Source organism: Scleropages formosus, chromosome 9, assembly GCF_900964775.1.
Source record: "Scleropages formosus chromosome 9, fSclFor1.1, whole genome shotgun sequence".
In the NCBI taxonomy this organism is placed as follows: domain Eukaryota; kingdom Metazoa; phylum Chordata; class Actinopteri; order Osteoglossiformes; family Osteoglossidae; genus Scleropages; species Scleropages formosus.
Window position 1 is genome coordinate 30,498,153 of NC_041814.1, and position 23,487 is coordinate 30,521,639.

A 23,487-nucleotide genomic window follows, 5' to 3' on the forward strand; every position below is an offset into this window, starting at 1 on the left:
TATCCGTTTTAAGCACTGGGGGTTGTGGGTTCAAGACTGTGGAATTCAGACAGTACTCCTGCTCGTGTATACGTACCACATACAGCACACACACATATACAATACAGTGCACTTCTTGAACAATTAAAAAAAATGTTAACAAACATGATCCGCAAGTTTGTTGCTGATGACGCAAGAAGAGCCCCAGTAAAAACAAGAGTCCAGCATATTCTTGACTTATGTATGAAGCGCAATTCACTGTCAGAGAGCACTTGCTCTTCGGGTTCCATCAGTTTGTTACCCTTCCGTTTGGGTTTCACGGAGCCCCTGCAACATTCCAATGACTTAAGAAGAAAACTGTTTGACATACAACACAGCAATAGACATTTTTACACTTTACTTTTATTTTACTTTTACACTTTACAGTTCTCCCTCACTCTTCTTGACCCGGTGGTTTGATGAGTAAAGTGGTAGTGTTGCATGCAGGATACGATGACATTGAGTCTTATCTGAGAGTAAACACAATAGTGCCTATCATCTAAGGAAGAGAAAACAGTGCCCGGTCACAGTGTGGCTCTCACATGGCATACCTACAAAGAAGCAACCCATGTCCCAATTTCCTCTCACTTTCACAAGAGTCCCACAACTCCTCCTCTATTCATGACATCACCACAGTTTAGGTTGGAAAGGGTTGTGAAACCCTCACCCCACAGGACACCTCAGTTAAACGAGGCTGTCCGGGAACCCTCGCAAGCCGACTGCTGATGGGGGCACAGAGTCACTGCCAAGCCCTCTGTGATTGTGAATAATTCATGGTTCAGCTACTGCAGGCAGATGTCACAGAAGCAAGGGTTGGTCCCCGCAGTCCTGTCACTGCACGTCACCTGGCAGCTCTGGCTGCTTCTAAATACTACTAATCTACACTTTCTTTAACCAATACACCACTTTCTGCCTAAAATCATTCCAGACAGTGCCTCAGCTTGAGGGTGGATGGAGCTACAAATAAACGTTCAAAGCACGTGAGGAGATGCACAGCGCATGGACACATAACCATAGAAGATTTGTGGTTATCAATCAGGCGCAATATGTGTAAGTGCAGCAAGGATGAGAGAAAAAATGTTTATGCTGACATAACAGGCTTTTGGTGGAACTTAAATTTGGACAGTGGGAGATGATGGAGGATGAAGCATAGAAAAACAGAGATGGATGATGGGATATAATGGAGAATGAGGCATTGACAATGAGAAATGGACAGCAAGAGGTTATGGATAATGCAAGATGGACAGCGGGAGATGATGGGCACTAAAGTGTGGACATTGGGAAATGAAGAATTAGAAATGGACAATGGAAGGTGACGGAGAAAAAAGGAAGGACACTGTGAGGTGACGGACAACGTAAGATGGAGAGCGGGCGATGATGGGGATTCAGAGAAGGACCGTGAGAACTGGAGAATGAGACAGGTGGAGCAGAGTGAGAGAAGCTGTGAGTTAATAATGGGAGAGGAGTAGACAGTAGGAGGGATGGAGTGATTGGGAGTGCAGGATATCCTATGTGTGAAGAGGAAAGTGTCCTCATCTCACCCAGCATAAACAGGGAAAATGTCAAAATAAAGTTAAAAAAAAAGTGTGTCCATGTGTGTGTGTGCATGTGAGCAAGAACAAGGCCTGCAATATCGACCAGCCATCAGGCTTCCCTTCCTTTTTCTCCCTGCCTCAGCATTCCTCTGCTCTGCCATTACTGCTCATAATCTCATCTGGAGAGGCACTCAAACCCAAGAGAAGGCAAAAGGGAGATGCCGGGGGAGGGTTCTCGTCGAGTCAGATTCCGCTGAAGGTAATACAACACACACATGAAGATACCCATAGATACCGCCGGGTGTTTGGTTCAGGTCACTGCTGTCAAATCCATCTCCTGCTGATCCTCTGCAAGCCAATCAAAACTTTGTTTCACTTGCATTTCAGCGCCGCATTTTACATTTCTGTGTCGTATATACACGGCACGTGTTCGCCCGGGATTTCTTAAGTTCATGTAAGGTGTAAAGGTTCATGCACTAGCACTTTAAGATCATGTTTGGATAAACCTTTACACAGCTGCTCCTGTAATGTAACGTAAATGTTTATTATATATATTTCCATAAAAATATTAGAAGGAAGGTGATCAGGAATCAAATATATTCGGATAAAGTTTTTTGCAGCTACTTGTGTGACGAACATTGGTTCACATGGTGGAAAGAAACTAACTGTACTTAAGAATCACACTTAATGTACTTAATGAACACGTATTTTCTATGTATGTACGCCGCTTTGGAGAAAAGCATCTGCTAAATAAATAACTGTAAATGGAAACGTGTTTATCTTCCAAGCGGAACGTAACCCCACCATAAACCGGGGACCACCTGTGCAATAGATTTGTGGGACTGCTTTAGTGCAACTCACTTCCACAGTGTTTACAACTAGTGTTTGCAGGTGTTGGTCATGAATAACAAGAGGAGGAATGCTGTATATGTTTATGGCATGAATCACACCAATTATAAGTGGGGTTTACACAGACAGAGTGTGTGAAGGCCACATATTTTTAGACAATAGTTTCTAAGAAAATAGCTTTAATTTTAATGTAACTTGAAGTTAATAAAAATATTTAAAGTCTAATGAAATATATTTTTTATTTATTAGCTCTAGGTCAGAGATTATTCACAGTGTCAGAATCACAGTTTAACTGAGCTACTTGTGCATTTTTAAGATTGCGATGATTTTATTCTTAAGATTTTATTGATTTGGGCTTAGTACTAAAAGTGGTTTTGAAGTTACGAGCCAGAGGTTGTACATTTGGATCCCACCTCCCGTTGTAATGCTCTTGACTAAGATACCTACCCTGAAGTGCCACTGGAAAATTTACCCAAAAATTATTCCGCTGTATAAATAATTAAAACATTATAATTAGCTTAACGTTATATGTCACTTTGGAGATAAATGAATAAATGTTAACGGTTCATCCTTGAAGCAATATGAGGTATGATGTCAATGAAAGGTATAATAGTTGGATCTTGGTTAGGTGTGACCCTAAAACATCTTAGAGGTAAGTGTGGTTCCTACCACAGTTCATCTCACGCTGTGGGAAATAAATCTAATTCAAGACCCACTGTGATGGGACTATGTCCTGTCCGTGGTGTATGCTACCTCACACCCTGCGCATCTAGGATAGGCTCCGGACCACCGTGGACTGGTATTGGACAAGTGCTTACTGATGATTGATGAATGAATCTGTGATACATGTCCATTATTACTGTAGAGTTAAGGTGCTGAGATTTTATCATCAGCTGTTCGCAAAAGGATAGAAATCCACTATTAGAAAGCTGAACGAGTGTGTGTGTGTGTGTGTCTGTCTGTCTGTGCGGGCACACGCATGCTTGGGGAGATGCTCAGCATTTCACATTCAGTCCTGATGAAAATCCCACGTCAATACCGATCACGTTGACTGTGTTACAGAGAATTCCCCGCAGTCGATACCACCGCGGTCAGGCAGGCGCACGCCACTCACCACAGTATTGACCAGGTGAAGCCGTTGTCCAAACCTGACAAATGAAGATGTCGGGAGCTGTCCGAAATTAAGCGGCGGAGATAATTGTGGCTGAAAGTTGCCCGGTGACACGCAACACAGCTCACCATCGCTCCTTCGAAACCCTTCTTTGTGACCAGATCGATTTGTGGTCCATTCCTTTTCCCCGCTGCGTTATTCATGGTTAGAAGGCGGTTTCAAAGTTTGACCAACCGCAGGGCAGGAAGGGGCAAACAGAGGTCACAGGTGGTTTCCTTACGGGAGGACTAAATCCAGAGTGTGATGAAACCAGGTGTGTGTGACTCACACCTAAACAGCGGAGACGTTTGAGCTCAAACCCCTCTCCAGAATGAAGAGCAAAGCCACAGGGGTCCTCCTGCCACCTCTTCCTACTTTCCTTTCTGCAATTTCTTGTTCGTGCATCTTGCCCTCCTCTTGAAATGGAGCCACTCAAGCCTCGTTATTGAGGTTCACCCTCATCGGGTCTGGGTCATGAACTCAAAACATGCAGAATCTCACTGTCTCCTGACGAGTCAGTGCTCACTGGGTCTCAGAGGTCACCCGCACACTTGATGATTTCTCTCTTATTTGCCACGACCTTTGAGTCTCTAATTCTCGTTCTTCTCAACTCTTATCGAAGCACCACTCCCGTGTTTTACACATACATTTACTCAGTTCTTACATGTTTCTCTCCAAAGAGATGTTCAACTCAGAGTAAACAAAGGGAATCGCCAAGAGACACAGATAAAATCATAGCACATGATGTTGGACTCATTTATGCAGCTGTCAGGAGATCAGGAGGGAAATGGCTCTGGAAGAGGTGGGTTTCAGCCCCTTCTTGAATGTGGGAGGGGCTCAGCAGCTCTGCAGGCCGGAGGGAGTTTGTTCCACAACGTCAGGGGCAAAACTGAGAACCTGCAGGCTTTTTATTTTAGACTCCATGCGAGTGGGCCGACCGAGGGGTCCAACTTGGCTGTAGGGAAGGATCAGCGTTTGCTTATATGTTTGGGTATCTATATTAATCACTAGCTGTGCTGCAGTCAGTAAGTCCCAAGAGTGGCCACTTTGTGGTGCTGCTGCATCCAGTCCTTGAAATTATTCACTTTGCCACATACAGTTTGTATGTCATTTTATTCTGTGTAGTTTTCCGTTCGGTGACGTGAAGAGTGTAACCCGCGCACCAGGGGTTCGTAGAGATTTCGTACAGATCACCATATTCCCGTCAGGCATCACCGAGCCTTCGCTCTAAATCTGTGCTTTGGGGCAACTCTGTAAGGTGTGGTGAGCTGTTCTGCTTCTGAGTGTGTGAGTGTGTGTTAAGTTTCACCTTCTTCTTTGAAAACACAGTCATTAGCGTATTGATCGGAACAAGTATGCGATTTACTGGAATCAAAGGTTTTCTTAACCTTTGCCCAGAGCGTTTTGGTGGTGGGAGCTTTGGGTTCGAGAGGGATTCCCCAGGTTCAGCCCTGCCAGCTGCTGCTCCGCTCCTCCTTTGCACTCTGCCTGCCTCTGTTTGCTGATGCCCTGGTGCTGCGGCTGAACGCGACCGTGGCATCGTAACTAGGACAATAACCACGCAGCGTCACGGTCGTTGGCAGCACGCCACCACCGCAGGGTGTGTGTGTGTGTGTGTGTGGATGAGCAAGGTGCTCCCGTCTCTGTATTGGATCTACAACTGGTAGACTGCGGCCTGGAATCCTCACACACACACACACACACACACACACACGCGCGCACGTGCACAAGGTGTCCCGTTAGGATGTCATAAACTGGCAGCAGAGATGAAGATGGACTCGATGCAGCAATTTATGCTTCAGAAAACCACGGATTAAGCAGGTTTTTTTGTTGCGCAAGTGTGTTCTAAAAATGTCCCTCGCGAGTGTGTGTCAGGAGCGTCAATTAATGTAACTGCGCAGGCTGCCGGCGAATTAGAGCTGTCACTTGTGCGGTAAACGGGCGGTATGGTAAACACCTGACATAGTCTGTAATATTTCAGTACGAGGAACAGGCATTCTGCTGAAATAAACTCATCGCTAATGGTTTCGCATGTTACAAAGGAAGCAGAGCGGTCGCTGTGTCTCATTTTTGTTGCGAAAGGACTTTTTGAACTCTTGATTTTCTGTTAGATAGATAGATAGATAGATAGATGGTCAAACTGCACTTGCTTGAACTTTACAAGGTTAATGTTCCCCACTCCTTTGTTACACCTCTGCTAACGATTATTACTTTCGAATTCTTTGAGGAGTATCTAAGAAGGCTTCCAAGCTTTTGCCAGTCCCGGTGATGCAGGTATCATGAACGGCTCCCACCCTCGGCCGGCGGTTTGCCTTGTCAAGCAGCGATTTGTCCTGCGGCGATCATCACCGAGAGAGGGGAGAGAATTCCCTCCTTTATGTGACAAAGAAAGCGATCAATAAATGATGGCGAGGTTTGAAGAGGTCCGCGCACGCCGGACGTGTTCGTCATGGAGTATTTATGAAGCTGTCGGCCTGCTTCCTTCTCGCCGCCGCCGATCTCCCGCTTGAGGCTCGCACACCCTCAAATATCAAACTGCATGCACTTGTTTAACAAAGGGCTCTCAGACAGACACGGGTACCCTTTCAGAAGTGTGTGTGTGTGTGTGTGCTGGATTTGAATGCTGTCACAGATGATGAGCCCATCAGAACAGTAGAAGCCTCCGAGTTTCCGAAACAGAACATGTCATAAACCCCTCATTTAGACCTGTCAAAATTTGGGAGGGAAACCAAATTTTAAGTAATTTTTAATAAGTACTGTCATTGCGTTTTGGTTTTATGTATCAAAATACACCATAACGTCTATGTGGTGAATCGTTTTCAGACGAGTTTCGTCTTCAGACGATCGACCTGCGGTAACTGTACGCATGCGCAGAAAGTAGCTTGGCGTAGTCTGTAAGTGGAAACATCGCCGTCTTTAAAAAATCGATTTTATTACAATTTAGGGTTCAAGTTAATGAGTCATTTTAGTAGACTGATAAAGGTGACGTTCTGGAATTATTAAGCAATCTGGAACGGGACAGGAGGTGGTGGCACTGGCAGTTCAGAAACCAAGCAGCGGGAACATCATTCATTGCTGCTGCTCGCTGAAATAAAGTGTTTTCGCGATTATTATATTAAAGATGCATTTTTTTTTGTTAATTCAGTGAAGTTTTCAACGGAGGAGTTTTACTGTAGTTGGACTGTAGTTAAAAGTCCGAAGCGAACCACAGCTGCTTTGATCACGAAGCACAAATGGAGGGAAAAGTGAAAGTGTGGCGCCATTTTGTGTAATTCTACCACAACGAACTACAAAGATTTCGGAAATAATAATAATAATAATAATAATAATAATAATAATAATAGTAAGACGTTAGATTCTTAAAGCAAAGCTTCAATCCAACTAAAAGGTAATAAAGTAATCACTTAAGTAGTGAATAGTAATTACAGTCATTGAATGAGTGCTGCCAAGTTTGACCACGGTAAAAAAAAACTGCATATTTCACTGTTTGTTTAAAACTGGGTGTTCGTTCCTACTTGTTGTATTACATTAATGCTACATGAACATTTAGTGTTGCATAATTCAGTATTTCAGTCATGCGCTTTCTGAGACAACAAGCGCAAAATAAAAAGTAGAATTTATTAAGGGTTACTTCAACTGTGGTGAAGAGGGTCCTTTAAGTTTAATTGACAGAAACGTCACACCACACTTACTGGAACACCATTGGTATTTGTTCATTTAGCTGAAATGTTTTTCTCCAAAGTAACTTACAATGTGAATTTACTCATTCATTCAGCTGGGTAATTTTACCCGAGTAAATTAGGGTGGGGGCAGCGGTGGTGCAGCAGGTTTGGCCTGTGCCTGCTTGCTGGCGGGTCTGGGGTTTGAGTCCTGCCTGGGTTGCCTTTCGATGGACTGGTGTCCCGTCCTGGGTGTGTCCCTTCCAGCCTTTTGCCCTGTATTTCCGGGTTAGGCTCCAGTTTGCCGCGACCCCACTTAGGACAAGCGGTTTCAGTCAATGTGTGTCTGTGTAAATTAGGGTACTACAGCAGTGGAGGAGATTCAAACCAATGACCTTTGGCTATGAAGGCAGCAGCTCTAACTGCTGTGTTATCAGATCCCCAATTTTTCACCCATTGCTGTACTTATTCCAATAAAAATTAATTGATTTGAATTATTGCTTTACACTCATCGGAGAATAATGTTTTGTTCTTCATACTCAGTTATGTTTATTTAACAGACACTTTTCTCCAAAGCAACTGCCAATGAGCAGTTAGCACACACACACACTTGAACCCCAGACCTACCAGAGAGCAGGCACAGGCCAAGCCTGCTGCGCCTGTGTAATTAGCCCACACACCTTATTCACTGCGGTGACTTACACTGCTAGATACACTATTTACAATGGGTCACTCATCCATACATCAGTGAAACACACACACACTCTCTCTCTGAGTGAACCTGAACAGCATGTCTTTGGACTGTGGGAGGAAACCAGAGCACCCAGAGGAAACCTATGCAGACACAGGGAGAACATGCAGACTCCTCACAGACTAAGTGGGGATCAAACCCATGTTCTCTTACACCCTCCAGGCGCTGTGAGACAGTAACGCTATGCTCTGTGCCACCGTGCTGCCTGATTTTATTTTTCTCCCAGTTTGGATGGACATGAGTGCTGTGAATACTTATGTACCAGGGGATGGCTGTGGGCCAAGCAGTGGCAGTATCTGTCTCAGTCACCATCAGCGACTGGGAAACATAGTAATACAGCTGTGTTGTAAGACCTGTCAGTAGTTCAGCGGGAAATGTGTCGAACCTGCAGTGTGCCGACCTTCCGCGCTGTAATCCCACAAAGGAAACAAAGCAGGGGTTTCGCCTTGTTACCGCTGTTGTGTGTGATCCTCTGTCAGAGAGCCCTCCTTTAATCCCAGCTCATTAGCATCATTTCATCCCAGATTATAATTTAAACGGCCTGTGGGTGTGGTGTCCCCAGGGGGGATGGGCTCGTACACCTTTTCTGAGAGCTCTTGGGAGAGGTAACATTATCAGAATGAGTTTTATTGGCCAAGTGTGCTGATGCACACAAGGAATTTGCTGTGTTTCGAGACACTTCCAGTATTTAGAGACAGCAAACAGCTGACACAATTTCAGAATAAATGAAGAACATATTTACAGAGTATACAAACACAAGAGTATAAATAGTAGTATAAATACAACAAATGTAAATAAGAAGTAAATTACAAAAAGTGGTTGGATAATGTTGCACTGACAGGAGTGTGACTATAGGGGAGTGTAACTGTTCATGAGAGTGATGCCTAAGGGAAAAACTGTTCTTGTATGTGGTCGATCAGGTGGACAGTGGTCTGTAACGCCTGCCGAAGGGAAGAAGGGTAAAGAGTTTGTGCCCGGGGTGTATGGGATCAGTGATGATCTTGCTCAGCCGCTTCCTCATTCTGGACTTGTACAGGACCTGAAGGGGCACCGATGACCCTCTCAGCCGTCTTGACTGTCCTTTGTTGCCTAATTCTGTCCCATTCGGTAGCCGAGCCAAAGCAGACAGTTATACTATAGCCGTGCACAGGACAGACTCAATGACAGCTGAGTAGAACCGGATCAGCAGGTCTGGCAGCAGGTTGAACTTCTTCAGTTGGCGAAGGAAGTACATCCGCTGCTGGACCTTTTTCACGATGGAGTCAATGTCGGTATCCTACTTCAGATTCTGGGAGATCGAGCTTCACAAAGGGGTCTTTGGAGGTGCAGTCGAGAAGAGTAGTGGGGGGAGCACACATCCCTGGGTGCGCCAGTGCTGACTGAGCAGGTACTTATCTTGTCATTTATTTGCTTAACAGAGATCTGCCAAAATAATGTCCATAATCCTTTACCCCAGAAGGTATTAATATGATGCAAGAATTGGGCATGTTTAAGGTTTTAAGGACCACTACAAATGTGTGGGTTGCACTGGAAGTCCCAGTTCTGGTCCTCATTTAGTATCGTTGAGTAAGGTACAGACCCCCGTCGACTTGCGCACGTAGACTGTTCTTCAACCCCTTACTTAAGACAAAAGTTTCGTATGTCGGATTCCCCTCCTCGCTGTCACGTCCACACCTCGATCGACAGCACCTGACTCCAGTCAAGCACCTGACTAACCGCTCACCCTTTAAAAGACCCTCCTCAACTCCCATACCTTTGCGGAATCTCGTTTGAGACAACCCGTCCTCTTGCGCCATGTCCTGCTCTTCATCCCTTATTTCCTGTCTCCGTTCTCTGGTTTTCGACCCCTCGCTTTGTCCCCTGACCACGTCCTCGGATCCTCGCTCCCACTCCGACCACCGATCAACCAACCCTTCGCCTGTCCCCAACAACGAGAAATCGCCAGACCCGTCAGTTCCAAACGAATGATCCTGCACTTGGGTCCAACTGTCCCGGATTCCTCAGTTTCGTGTGACGCTCCCCCACCAATCGACAGAATAACAGGAATAACTTTTCCATCTCAGTTATTGCACCTTGACATTTCTTTGTTATTACTGTCGTTTTCATGCTAGCTGTTCTTTCACGTGCAGCATCCTTCACTATCGTATTTATAGTCGATACAGCTAAACCTGGTTCCCATGCTATAGGCTATAGACAATAATTGTTGTTCACCTTCATACTTCCTTATTATTTTCAGTTTCACCTCCAAATCAATTGCTGCTTGTTTGCGAGATGGTTCTTGTTTTCCTTCAAGTGTATGTTTACCACCGGGCATTGTGAATGATGAAATGGGTAAAAAATGTGGGGAAAAAGCACTACACTAACGAGAGGAGATGTGTTCACAGCTCGAAACATGTGGGAACTGGGACGATGCAGCTTCCTGCCTTGTCTGGCTACACTGACTTGCACAACGTATTCCCGGCATACGCATTATTTACTGATAGCACTTTTATTTTACGTAAATCCACATTATACGTTAGTCAAATTTGCTTAAGTAGAGGGGTGTCTGTATTAGTATTAATACCTTCATTTTGCACCACATCAATGTGTACAAATTGTCCCAAAAACAGTAAAGGTTATCAGTGCTGTGAAGGAGCCCAAGATTCATTATCATCCAGACACCAAGAGCCCTGTTAGTGGTTTCAGTCCCGTTTGAAGCCGAGCAGTCGTCTCCCGTCAGGTCACTGGAGTGGAGACAAACAGAGAAATGCTGACTCTAGGAGTACTGATGTTACGGCTTGTACCGCAGTAAATATCCAGCTGTGTAAATGGGGACGAGCGTGAGCCAGACTCAAAGTAATAACGTGTCTCATAGATTTGTTGTTTGGGCAGATGATGGAGAGGATTAACCAGCTGTCTGTTCTCTTTTGATTTCCTCTTGTTTCTTTAATTCTTGTCTAAATCTGGTTTTGTATTTATTTACATGTATTCATTTAGTTGACACTTTTCTCTATAGTGATTTATATTGTTAAGATACTTACTGTTATTTACCCATTTATACAGCTGGAGCTATTTTATTGCAGCAGTTTAGGGTTAGTACCTCTTCCGAGGGTATTGCGGCTGGAGGTGGGTTTCAAACCTGCAACCTTTAGGTCCAAAGCCAACTTTAACCACTACTTTAGTAGCTGTCCCACATTTTTATTGTGATTCCAGGGTTTGTGTGCGTGTGTGCCTGCATGTGTGCGTGCGTGCGTGTGTGTGGCCTCTGCACTTTCCTTTGTGATTAATAAAGTTCTCCATTTGTTTGTTTGTTCAGATTCTGTGAAGTTTGTTTCGTCCAAAGCAAGAAGCTGAAGAGTCATCAGATAGGAAATGAATTCGTGATGACTGCTACACACGAAGGCTGTTTAAATTGTATATGAACAAGTCATCTTGGGCTGATCATCACGGCGTCACCGCGACTGAGTGTTTGCCCTCCTGCAGACGTCCTACCCGTGCCTGGTGTGGGGGAGAGCGTGCCTCGGATAAATACCGTGGTGCCAAGGTGAGGGCAAAGCAGAGGAATTCCCTGCGCTCACCTGCCCATCTCCCCTCACGTGTGCGGTAAAAGGTAAGAAAGGTCCCCTGTGGTGGGATGATGTGTGTGTGTGTGTGTGTGTGTGTGTGTGTGTGTGTGTGTGCGTGCGCACGTGTGTGCGTCAGGCGCACCAACAGCTGTCAGCTGGCCGAGTGTGTGCTGCGCCTTGGGGGGTGATCGCGTCTCAGGAGCACAGCCACGGCACAGACGGGGTTCAGGAGCTTGTGGGCGTGGCGGCCCTCCTAGGTGTCAACACAGTACATCTATTCTTTTACCGCAGTAATCTCAGAATCTGGTTGTTGTGTATTTTAATATAATTGAAAATGACAGAGTGATGTCAGAAGGCTCCGTTTTAAGATGAGACTTTGGGACTTTTCTTATGGATTATTCAGATGTTTTACTGTATTTCTAGAAGCACCTTTACAGGTAAAGGGTTTTAAATCCAGAGTTCTAATTCTCAATGTGGTTATTTATTAGTATTATTATTATTATGAATAATAATTTTTTTTACCCCTGTTTTTTGCATTCTGTATTTAGAAAGGCAGGTTTGTGTGCAGAGGAGTGAATAATCACCCTCATTTCTGTGATGAGAGACTTTGATGGAAGTGCGATGAGTATGTGATGAAGTGTTTTATAACTTTATGGAATTTAATAAAGTTTGATGGGGGGAGAAATCTCCTAAACTGATGTTAGGAAATCGTAATTTGAGAGCAGAAACCATAAGTGGTATTTTGGCTAAAGGAAAGGAAAGTGGGCCGTGAGCTGGTAGACTGGTAGTTAGTTACTTAGTTAGTAGTCAGTTTCTCTTTGTTGATGTGATTAGATATGAGTATAGTGTGTGTGCCCCCCCCCCCCCCCCCCCCCAATGTTTGTATTTATTTTTGTGGGTTGTAGGTAGGGTACTGGTTATAGCTGCTGCTTTATGCTTCATGGACCTGGGTTTGAATCCCATGTCCTGATGCAGTACCCCTGAGTAAGGCATTACTCTGAACTGAGATGGTAAAAATTACTCAGCTTTATGAACAGGAAATATAGTGTCAGTAGCTTAATGCTTCAAGTCACTCTGGAGGGAAGGGTGAAATAAATAAAATGTAAAGGAGTGGAAAACTCAGAGTACTGGGTGAAGGAGGCCACGCGGGTCGAATTGTGTCCCGTCCCCAGGAGCTGAGCTGCAAAATGCAGTCTTCCAACAAAAAAATCCTAAGGATATTTCAATTTCCATGCGATTGCATGGAAATGGAAATCTCCTTAGGATTTTTTTGTTGGATGATTGCATTTCCTGTGCAAATAGCGCCTTCGTCTGGACTGATGTGTGCAGCACATAGCTTCAGACCTCACCTTTGGGGTTCCTTTTTTTAAATTACAAGCCAAAAGGTTGCTTTAATTCTTCCTTTACATAAAAAGAAATTTATTTCAGATTCCCTATGAGTTAAGATTTGAACAAGAATCCATGATAGTTTCTTTTTTTTTTTTTGTGAGCATGAAAAGGTTCTTAAAATGGACAAAAGCAGATTTAAAATGGAAAAGATAATTACAGATAATCAGGGTGGTCTTAAAATATGAAATTTTGTGAACATTGTTTTTTTGTGGATGCCCAAATTTAGCAGTTGTTTTGAAGTTGTCAATATAGGGATATGAATTTTTTTCCCCACCATCAGTAATTTAATGTTGAAAACAGTGCAGTAAAGTCTCCATCGTCCAACTTATATTTATTGTATATATTTTTTATTATTAATACATACACACACACACTGTCTGAAATCACTTGCCCCAAGCAGGATCACAGTGAACCAGAGCCTAACCCGGCAACACAGGGCATCAGGGCATAAAGCTCGAGGGGGAGGGGACACACCCAGGAGGGGACACACCCAGGAGGGGATGCCAGTCCATTGCAAGGCACCCCAAGTGGGACTCGAACCCCAGACCCACCAGAGAGCAGGATCTGGCCAAACCCACTGCGCCACCACACCCCCTTATTATTAATACTGCAGTGATATTATTTTAAATGACATAAACAAAAAATGCTTTGGATATGTAAAGAGGCGTGAAATACCCTGTTTTCGGGCTTTGTTACCCAGAGCAATACGGCCAATATTGGGTGGGGATGAAAATGGGCGAAGGAACAAATTACAGAAATGCACTGTGCTCCTTTCTATTAATTCTTATATTTCTGACAACACAATTAAAATTTCTGCAGACCTGTAAAAATAAATTGAATTTTTGAAAACTTGTCATGTCTGCAGGGTCACACAAAACATGCATTATTACTCCCCCTCAATGTAATTTTTTAGCAAAGCATTTATAAAAATACATCTCCTTTGATCAGCACTATTTAGGAAACTCACACCCTTCTCAGTTAAGATGTATAAATAAGGATATATTCATATTTGCATTTATTTGTTGAGCAAATGCTTTTCTCCAGAGTGACATGAAATTCAGATTAACAGAAGTGTATAAAATTTTCTGTAATGATTTCTAACAATTTGCGGGTTATTTAAGTGAAGAATATTCTGTCTGTTGAAGCGGGTTGGTGCGAGGAGCAGCTGATGAGCCCTTCCGGGGTTAGGAGTCCGCAGCCTTCTTCTCTCATCTCACAAGCACCTGTCACCGACACACACACAGACACACACAGACACACACACCGATGGTGGAGGTCACTAGGACAGAGCCAGGATGCAGCGCTGCTCTCGGAGGGAATGGAGGGCACGGCCATGGAGACGAGCTCTCGCAGTGGTTAACGCATCGGCCTGCGGGGATAAATAAGTAATGGTGTAAACAGTAATAACACCCTAGGGGTGGAGCGAGGGGCTGCTGTACGTGCTACACTGGGTGTGTCCACAGAGTGCTCCCTTTTCACACACACCTCTTTAATGTGGCGTAGGTTTGAAACCTGTCCCAGTCTGTGTGTGGGTTTCCTCCAGCTGCTCTGGTTTCCTCCCACAATCCAAAGGCATGTGTTTCAGCTGGACTGGTGACTCTAAGCTGTCTGCAGTGTGTGCGTGTGCGAATGGTCATGTGTGATTTCCCTGCAATGATCAACAAATTGAAACATTTTATCCTGTACCAGAGCAAAAATGTGATTTTTACCAGATTGCAGGCCCTGAATTCAAAAATTAAATCCAAAATTTTGCATCACCTACTGCCTTTTTTTCCCTCAGATGAAAATATGTTTTTATCAAATTACTGAAGGTAACATTTAACACAGCACATGATCTACCAGCGCCAAAGGAATTTAAGTCAGTTCTACGAATTGAAACGGACTGAAGGTAAATACTGCAATGTTTACCGCGCTCTGTCATGACAAATGTATTTTACACCTGTGCTTACAGGCAAGAAGGTGTTGAGTTTTACTCCCATTTTTAAGAACCCTTTTTGTCCCTGGACTCTGGACCCACTCACCTTTGGTTTGATCGCCCCTGGAGTAGTGGGTTAGTGCGAAGTGTATGGGTGACAGTGCAGTACTGTGGGGGGGTTCTTTGAGCAAGTCTTGCAGGTCCGACAACCCGAGTGGAGGGAGGTTCTCCGGTGACACTTTGAGTCCTTTACGGCTCTTTTATTGACATTGTAGAGCACTGAAAGAGAGATGAACGCAGACATGACCAATCGCACAGCATCCCCTGCGTGGGGATTTAATGATGAGGCCCCACATTTTGCACTGAAAGATTTATGGCCCCCAGCAAGCGGGGAGGGGTAGTATCGGCGCTGCTTTTCTGCGGAGAGCTGCCGAGGACGTGAAGGGTTCTGCTGCCCCTGAGCATCGTGGGTATCGGGTTCTGACACGGGGCTGGTGGTGGGACGCCAGGTCTGTGGACTTCATAGCTGGGAGGGAACCGGCTCATCTGGCAACTCAGCGGTCACGCTCACGAGGGTCAAAGTCATAAAGCCTATTGGCTCTCAGTTTTGTCCTCGATATGGTGGAATGAGCTCCCCGCATCCCTCGGAGCTGCTGAATCCCTCCAGCACTCAAGACGGGTCTCAAACCCATCTCTTTGAGAGCCACCTCTCTCCTGATCTCCTGACAGCTCCGTAAATGAGTCCGACACCATGTGCTGTGATCCTCTACGTAGGTGTCGTTATCCTGACAAGCGCTAGGTTGTGGTTTTGCGTCCCAGAGGAGCGTTTCTTCAGCAGGCTGGATTTTCCCAACGTTCCCAGGTAGACTGTGAGGCTCTCGCTCCGCTGCTGTCGAACATGAGCTGAATGAAAGACCGAGCGGTCCTCGGAGAGCGCTTCCACTCCCTTTCAGGGTCGCAGAGCACCGAGGAGTAACGAAAAAGAGCCGTGTGTGCGTGCATACAGTATATGTGCGTGTTTCTTGTTGCCATGTGCATTTGTTTGTTTATTTATTTACTTTGCTGCCCATGCTGCATACCGTAAATCCTCTGAATTATACAGGAGTCCCGCTCTGCCCTTAAGGTAAAAATAACACGTGTGTCCGGCAAATGGGGAGCTTAGAGTTTCTCCATAATTCATGGTAAAAGCCTCCACAGCACAACATAAAATATATATGGAAGGGCCTCCTGTAACAAAGAGACTTAGAGAACGGAGGCGCAGGTGGTGGTGGCGGCTGCGGGGGGCCTTGGGCGGGTGGACGGCGGGCAAACTGCGAGACGGTCTTCGCAGCGTGGACAGCGACATCGAGGAGTGAAGCGCATGTTTACCACGTTTACTTTCAGTCCGCTGTGTGACGCCAAGTGTGTGTTCCAGGGTACCATAGAGGGGTAACGGTGACTTCTCCAGATGACCACTGGGAGCAGCAGGTGATGTGGTGCTTAGAGCCCCTGTCTGAAATTGGACAGTAAAAATTACCCTGCTGCATATATGGTAAAATAGGTGTAAGTCTCTTAACACGGTATGTCAGGTTGAAGAAAAGGCTCTGAAAATAAATAGAAATAGGAGCACCGATGGCTGTGGGCTACAGGAGGGCTGGTGGTGCAGTGTTTAGAGAGCCATGCTGCTGAGCTGAAAGGTTGTGGGTTCGAAGCACCGCATCCTGTTGTACTGTGTCCCAAAGTACTTTGGCTTTAGTGCTTCAGAAGAATACCACAGTGTGAGGGGGTAAACGTTTCACTCTGTATTTATCTGACCCCCGTGTTCAGAGAGCGACTAGACAGGGCACCGTGGTAAAGAACCCGTTTACCAGCACAGTCCAGACAAAAGCCGAGGAGTCGTTAGTCCGGTCCCTCATCCCCTGCCCGACCGTGTTATTTATATTAATGTTTGTCTGACGCATAAATGTAGATTCACACACGCTCTTCCATTTTGGGATACAATGTAATGTATAAACATGGTAGAATACCCTGTTTAAAATACAGGTGGTCTTCCACCGATGAGAGGATTCCGCTCCGATGGCTCCACCCACAGGTCAGAGATCCCCTTACTGTATATTACTGTACAGGTTATTGTTTGTTTTTAAAAAAGAACAAACAATGGAAGAGCAGTAGGTGGCAGCAACAGGCACAAGAGTTGAAGAAAAAGCAAATACATACAGACACACATCAGCGGGAGAAAAGGGTACAGGAGGAAAGTGACATACACACCGTCCCCGAGTTACAAACATCTGAGTTACAAGCATTTCACATATACGAACCTTTCTGAGATGTGTTTAGAGTTTTTGTTCCATGGAAAGAGCGTCAACATACCAGTCCAGATTGGGCAGCGGAGCATCGCCCGGCATCGCGCCACAGCAACGGAGAGCAGTCAGCCTGTCATGAGTGGACAAGGTGGAGGAGAAGCGAAGGGAAGGTGAGCGAGTGAGCGAGCGAGGGGTGGACGGTCCCGCTTCCTTGGACACCAACCACATCCGAGACACGAGCCAGGCGCGTGCGCGAGGCTTCCCGGCTCCCCCTCCAAGGAAAACTGGACATTTGACCGGTGTCTCACTGCACCTGGATGGTGTGAGAGGACGTGGGTTCGATCCCCCTTCGATCTGTGCAGAGTGTGCGCGTTCTGCCCATATTCCTGCGGGTTTCAGGTCAGTTGGTGCCTCTGAAGTATTTGTGTGTTTTGGACCAACTCGACTGATGATGCGGTGGAACAAAGCTGAGCACTTGAGTTGACCCCACGTTTGTAGAGGGAGCATCGTCGCCATGTCTACCGCAGTGAGTTACCACAGCGTGGCCCTTATGGTTCCGTCTCTTTTTACTTCTGTAGGCCTCACTGGTCCGGTCCAGTTCGTTCGTGTGACTGCACAAGGTGTGTGAGAAAGAGGTACGATGTCCTTCAGACAGATGTGTACACCCTGTTTGCCTGGCACCCCTTCACGTGCACAGCGCGTGTGGAACATGCTGAATAATGCACACAGCTGTCAGCTGGTGGAGCGGGGGAGGCTGCAGTAAATCAGTGAAACCCCCCGCTTCAGCCACAGACTCACACAAATGAGAAAGATACATACACACCTCTGTGTGTGTCTGTGTACACACAAAGGACATGTGTAACACCCTCGCATTTCTGTGTGCTGGAGACGCACCCCAGTGACACTAAGATCCCACAGAGCATGATGGGTAAATGTTCAGAAGCATTGTGCACAACTCCCTCTGTCCCTCAGAGCTGCTGAATTCCTCCCAGCACTCAAGGGACATGTCTCTTTTGGACCCATCCAGATAGACGGGTATAAGGTTTGTACTGTGGTAAATGAATGGTTTCCTTCATGGATCTGTCTGAGTGAGTCACGTCACCCCCCCCCGCAGGACCAGGCATCGGCGTACTTTCAGCGCCACCTTATGGCCACGTTTCATACGGGCCTGGAAAGTCCACCAAATCCGAAGTGTATTAACTCGGGGACTGGCTGTATCACCGAGGGGGAGTCACTTGTTCTCCAGAACACACTTGCCAGCTCCTCAGGGGACCATCCATCTTGACTCCGTGTGTGTAAGAGTGAGACAAAGTGAAGAACACAGCAAAAGGTGTAACCTACTTAAATCTATTTTATTCATTTTAGCACATACAAAACAGTGAGAAATGCCAAACTGAACACAGGAAGGTGTGTTTGTGGTGGGACATGGCACAGCTGCTCTCAACATGGTAACTATGGCGATGGGGTTTACAGTGAAAACAAAGTCTCGAATCCACAGGATGGCACCGGAGAAGAATGAAGAAGTGCTGCGAGTCAGAGGTTACCGTTCAGACCCCCTGGTGTTCAGTTCTACTGTGGTGTGTGTTAAAGTGGGCCAGCAGGTGGCGTAGCGGCTAGAGCTGCTGCACTGCAGTCAAACCAGGTTCGAATCCCACCTCCTGATGTCATACCCTTAATAGCAGGAGTATTCTGTGATTTCTGTCCACTCCTTAGTCCCCAGTCCAGTGACATGTCCCCTGCGGATGCGGGTGCAAGGTGTTCTGAACCAATGGTTCCTGACCACCCAGTGCTGTTTCCTATCCGGGCCATAAATGGGTTACTGACCCAACACCCCCCTCAGCCCTCAGGCACACTTTTCCACTCAGGAGACCACACACAGCACACATGTGTTCTGCACTTTGTATGGTGAAATTCAAGCCCTTTTCCCTTTGTCCCTCAAAGCTGCTGAATCCTTCCCATGTTCAGAAAGGGTTCAAACTCATCTGCTTCAAACCCATCTCCCCCTGGACCACCTATAAGTGATTCCCTCACCACTGACTTTATCTGCCTACATTCTCTTTCATGTACCACTTATGTAAGAAAGTGCCGCAACGTGTGTGTGTGTGTGTGTGTGTGTGTGTGTGTGTTACGACAACATACTGAGCTTCATTAATCAGGTGGTTGGACCCGTACCTCAGTCTGCTGCTGCCGCATGTCCCTTTGGACAAAAGCATCTCCCTTGCCACTAGGAATAAGCGCAAATATGAAGGCGGAGCCATTTAATTAAACTGATGACCTCATCAACCACACGTGGCTTAAGTGACCTGAAGGTGCTGCAGCTTGAACCTCTAACATCTCCATCACACTTTGGGTGAACATCACCATGTTTGTCTCCAGACCTGACAGACCTTTAGGGTTCGACAAGCCACGGGGAAGCAAGGAGGTGGTTTCGAAGGGACCTAACGTAGCAAGCCGACCTGTGCCCTGCCGGTTTATCTATCAGCAGCGTCCGTGTTCACGCTCAGTTCGGGCTTTCGCCAGGAGTCGAGGGGGTCAGGGGTGATGGGTCATGACCCCCCCCATCCTCCTCCTGTCTCGTCCCCGCCCACTGCGATGCTCCCTCCTGTCTTGCCTCCAGTGAAAGAGCTTCCTGTGGTGCGGGTGGTACGCGTGTGAACACTCAGCACACAGCCTTGTCTTGCAGGGTCCTGAACCCCAGGCCCAAGGTCCCACTGAACCTCTTGGTGGCCTCGCCTGCTCCTCCACTCCCTCCTTTCTTCCTGTTCCACGTGAGGAGCGACGTGGGGCCATACCCCTTGGTGGAGGTGGGGCTTGCCTGGTGAAGGGCATTCTCCTTGTTTCCTCCGGGGGGATGCACTGCGGCCCTCCTCTCCACCTGATCGCAGAGCGGGGGAGAGCGTTCAAACCCAGGGTGTGTAGAAACGATATACAATAAACTTTCTGTAGTTCATTTTCAAATTTCATACTTTTCACTCATAAATACAGTCTTCACTGACACACCCTGCCAACAGATACCCAAACAGAATGGAAGAGTGGGTCTGCCTCCCCAACTCATATCCACAGTGTTTACAGTTCATGTCCATTCCTGAACAGCATGTCTTTGGACTGTGGGAGGAAACCAGAGCACCCAGAGTAAACCCATGCAGATACTGGGAGAACATGAAAACTCCACACCGACTGAGCAGGGATCACACTCACGTCCTCTAACAAATCCCAGGTGCTAATGTACACCAGTTAAAAAATAATTAAAATACTGTGAAAGACATTTTAAGTTGTATTACAGTTATATCGATGACATTCCGGAATTTACCATGTATGTACTCAGGTGTTACTGAGAGTGGTTTTGGGGCAAGAGTGACTGTGGGGTTACAAAACACACCGAGTTAAGAACAGGATTCCCGTCCGTCCGTCCGTCGGGGGGGGGTTCAGTACCTGTCCGTGCACCTCTGGGGACAGCAGGGTGATGACACAGAGCTCCACGCCACTCTCGCTGTAGGTTTTGAGGGTATGTACCACGTCAGCGTGTTTGGCCCACTTGCAGTCCACTCCATTCACCGACACTATATAGTCTCCTTCACGAAGCCCTGCCTCCTGTCACAGAGACCATGTTTTACACTGGGCCTACCAGAGTATGTGGAAAGGCAACACTTGAAGTAGTAAAACAGAATGCAATAGCTACAAGACAAAGCAAATCCTTCAGACACATGCAACACATAGAACAATGTTAGCAGTGCATTAACCACATAATAACAAAAAGAAAATGCAGTAAACACTACAGATACTTAGGGGGTGTTTATGAGGATATAAGTAATGCGAGCATAGTAATGAGATTAAAAAATGTGCAGCTGGTGATACTATGTAAATACATGCAAATTTATGTAAATATATGCAAATTTGGGGCATTAGGACATACAGTACACTGTGGTACCCAGTTGCATTAAGTAAGTTTGTAGCTGGATGCCAGTAGTGTAATATTAATGTGTCCTTACAAGTAGATCATAGATTATGGATGATCGATTATGATGTGCAGTGCAGACATGGCTCCTTGGGGCCAGTTTTGGGTGGGGACTGTTGAGGTGTCACGGTCAAAGAGTGTGTGCGGTGTGTTCTCACCGCGGCGCAGCCCCCGGGAACGACCCCGGCTACGAGCACAGGAGAGTCGCCCCTCAGCGTGAGCCCCAGGCCTCCGTCGGACCGCTGCAGGATCACGACCCGTGGAGCGCTCCTGCGGTTCCGGGCAGAGAAGATGGGCAGCGGGCCCTGCGAGTGCCCCACACACACACACACACACACACACACTTAGTGGAGAGTGAGATGTTTTCCAGTTTTCCCAGATCAACTTGGGTTCAGGTCCCACCGAGGACCCTGGCAGTGCAGCACAAAACACAACTCAGTAGTACAGGGGTTCCTTCCGACAGCCGTCCCTTCACCCCGTCATTCAGGTCCTGAGTTCCGAATGAGCTGTAACGTGTAGCGATACAACAACACCCAATGGACTCCGCAGCTCTTACAGTCTGGGTGTCCAGCAAATCACTGTGTTTTGTTTACACTACTTTTCCTTTGTCCTTCCCCCATTCTACTTTTTGTTTACACTGTCCAGCAGGTGAAAGTGGAAGTAAAAGTCTGAGTGTTCTGGTGGTGCAGAAAAGAAAAAGCAAAAGACAATAACAATGCAGCACTAAAATATGACAATACTGTACTACATTTACATATTACTACTGTATATTGACATTGTTGAAACATAAACAACATTACTTTTTCCACTAAGTAGAACTTACTTATAGTAAACCATTCATGCCTGCAGTAAAATAGTGTCACGACCACCTGTACTACTTCACTGGCACTTACACTGATTTACCCAAGTACACAGCTGGGTCATTCTTACAGCATCAGTACCTCAATCAAGGGGACTACAGCATGAGGTGGGATTTGAACCCGCATGCTTGGACAGCTGCAGTGACATTGTGTTCCAGTCCCACGGATGCTTACCAGCCGCCGGAAGATGTCCGTCACCTGCACTCTGGAGAAGTCGGGGGTCTTTATTTCCGGCTTCTGTTCAGTCTTTGCTGTGACAGCGGGAGGAAACGGTGCACCGGCAGTCAGAGGTGTGAGCTATGAGCCCTAGTGCTTACACACACACACACGCCACCAATGGCATGGCCCGCCCCACCCACTCACACTGCACATCGGGCGCCTCGACCGTCTCAAAGAAGTCATCCTCGTGATCGATGTGGGAGTAGCAGTGCAGCGAGCGCTTGTGCATCAAGGACAGCACCTCCTGCAGGATGTCCATCTTCCGCAGGATCTTACAGAGGCTGTGCACACGCATGGCCTCCTCGTGGCGCATGATGGCACGCCGCAGGTGTGCTTTACCTGGACACGCACGCACGCACACACACACTACATTCATTTAGCTGATTCTTTTCTTCAAAGCAATTCACAATTATTTAATTTTATTGGAGCAATTCAGGGTAAGTACCTTTCGCAAGGGTACACCAGCCAGAGATGGGATTCAAACCTACAACTTTGAGTCCAAAGGCAGCTCTAACCACTACACCACTAGCTGTCCCATACACACACAGCTAGGTAAACAGAGCCAGGGCCAGTAGGTGGTGCAGCGATTATATTATTTTGCCATTGTCTTTCCTTACATACATTGGTTGCTTATGCACACAAGGGACCCTGGTTCGAATCCCACCTCCTGCCGTTGCACCCTTGATTGAGCTACTTACCCTGTGCTGATGGGGTAAAATGAACGCCACTAACCAAGCTTGCGCCTCTCCTCAGGGTCCTGCAAAACGTGGCCGAGGGGCGGTCCTTTGGGCGTGCTCGTGTGGAAGTGGTGCAGGGCGCGCTCCCCAGCGCCATCGTCCCACTGTGTGGACTCTAGAGGCATGCACGCATACAGCAGGAAGAGTGCGTTTCATTTCTGGTAAGGGTTTGAAATTTTAGTTTCTACAATCTGGTGAATCAAACCCACAACCCCGTGTTAAAGGACACTCACGAGCGTGCTCACAGAGGGCCACGGCGGCGTAATAGTGAGAAAGTGCACGGAAGTGCTCCGTCTTGACCTGTGCCATGGTGGCCCAGGAGAAAGGAACGTAGTCCTTGACCAGCGGTTGCCCCATGGTCTGCAGAACGAGCCAGTACATGTCCGAAACCTGGAGGGGGGGCAGGAGCACTGGTACAGTCAGTGTGGTCAGCATGGTCACATCACATGCAATATTTTTTATTCACTCAAACACACGTGTGCATGTCAGAATGGTTCATATTCATGAACTATTAGTCTGTTCATAACTCGTTTTGTTCACAACTATAAATTCCCTTTAACCACAAAGCGTCCAATCAAGAACAGATAATACAATTTAGGTGCTGGTTACAGTGCGTAATGTAA

General features: G+C 46.5%; 1 protein-coding gene across 3 annotated transcripts in view; it reads right to left on the bottom strand.

Moving 5' to 3' along the window:
• Positions 1 to 3,334: 3,334 nt before the first annotated feature.
• The window catches only part of rhpn1 (rhophilin, Rho GTPase binding protein 1), a 30,336-nt gene continuing 10,183 nt past the window's right edge, over positions 3,335 to 23,487 (bottom strand). For 2 of the 3 annotated variants that reach the window (XM_018749180.2, XM_029255069.1), the window contains 7 exons: positions 23,098 to 23,254; positions 22,860 to 22,979; positions 22,272 to 22,466; positions 22,083 to 22,159; positions 21,207 to 21,353; positions 20,526 to 20,684; positions 18,507 to 19,968 (listed from right to left, as the gene is read on the bottom strand). In XM_018749180.2, the coding sequence (XP_018604696.2) occupies positions 19,753 to 19,968; positions 20,526 to 20,684; positions 21,207 to 21,353; positions 22,083 to 22,159; positions 22,272 to 22,466; positions 22,860 to 22,979; positions 23,098 to 23,254 (1,071 nt within the window). In that variant the 3' untranslated portion in view covers positions 18,507 to 19,752. Of the gene's footprint in view, positions 3,358 to 18,506; positions 19,969 to 20,525; positions 20,685 to 21,206; positions 21,354 to 22,082; positions 22,160 to 22,271; positions 22,467 to 22,859; positions 22,980 to 23,097; positions 23,255 to 23,487 lie in introns of those variants that run through there. The other variant, XR_003797922.1, reaches the window with a different exon arrangement.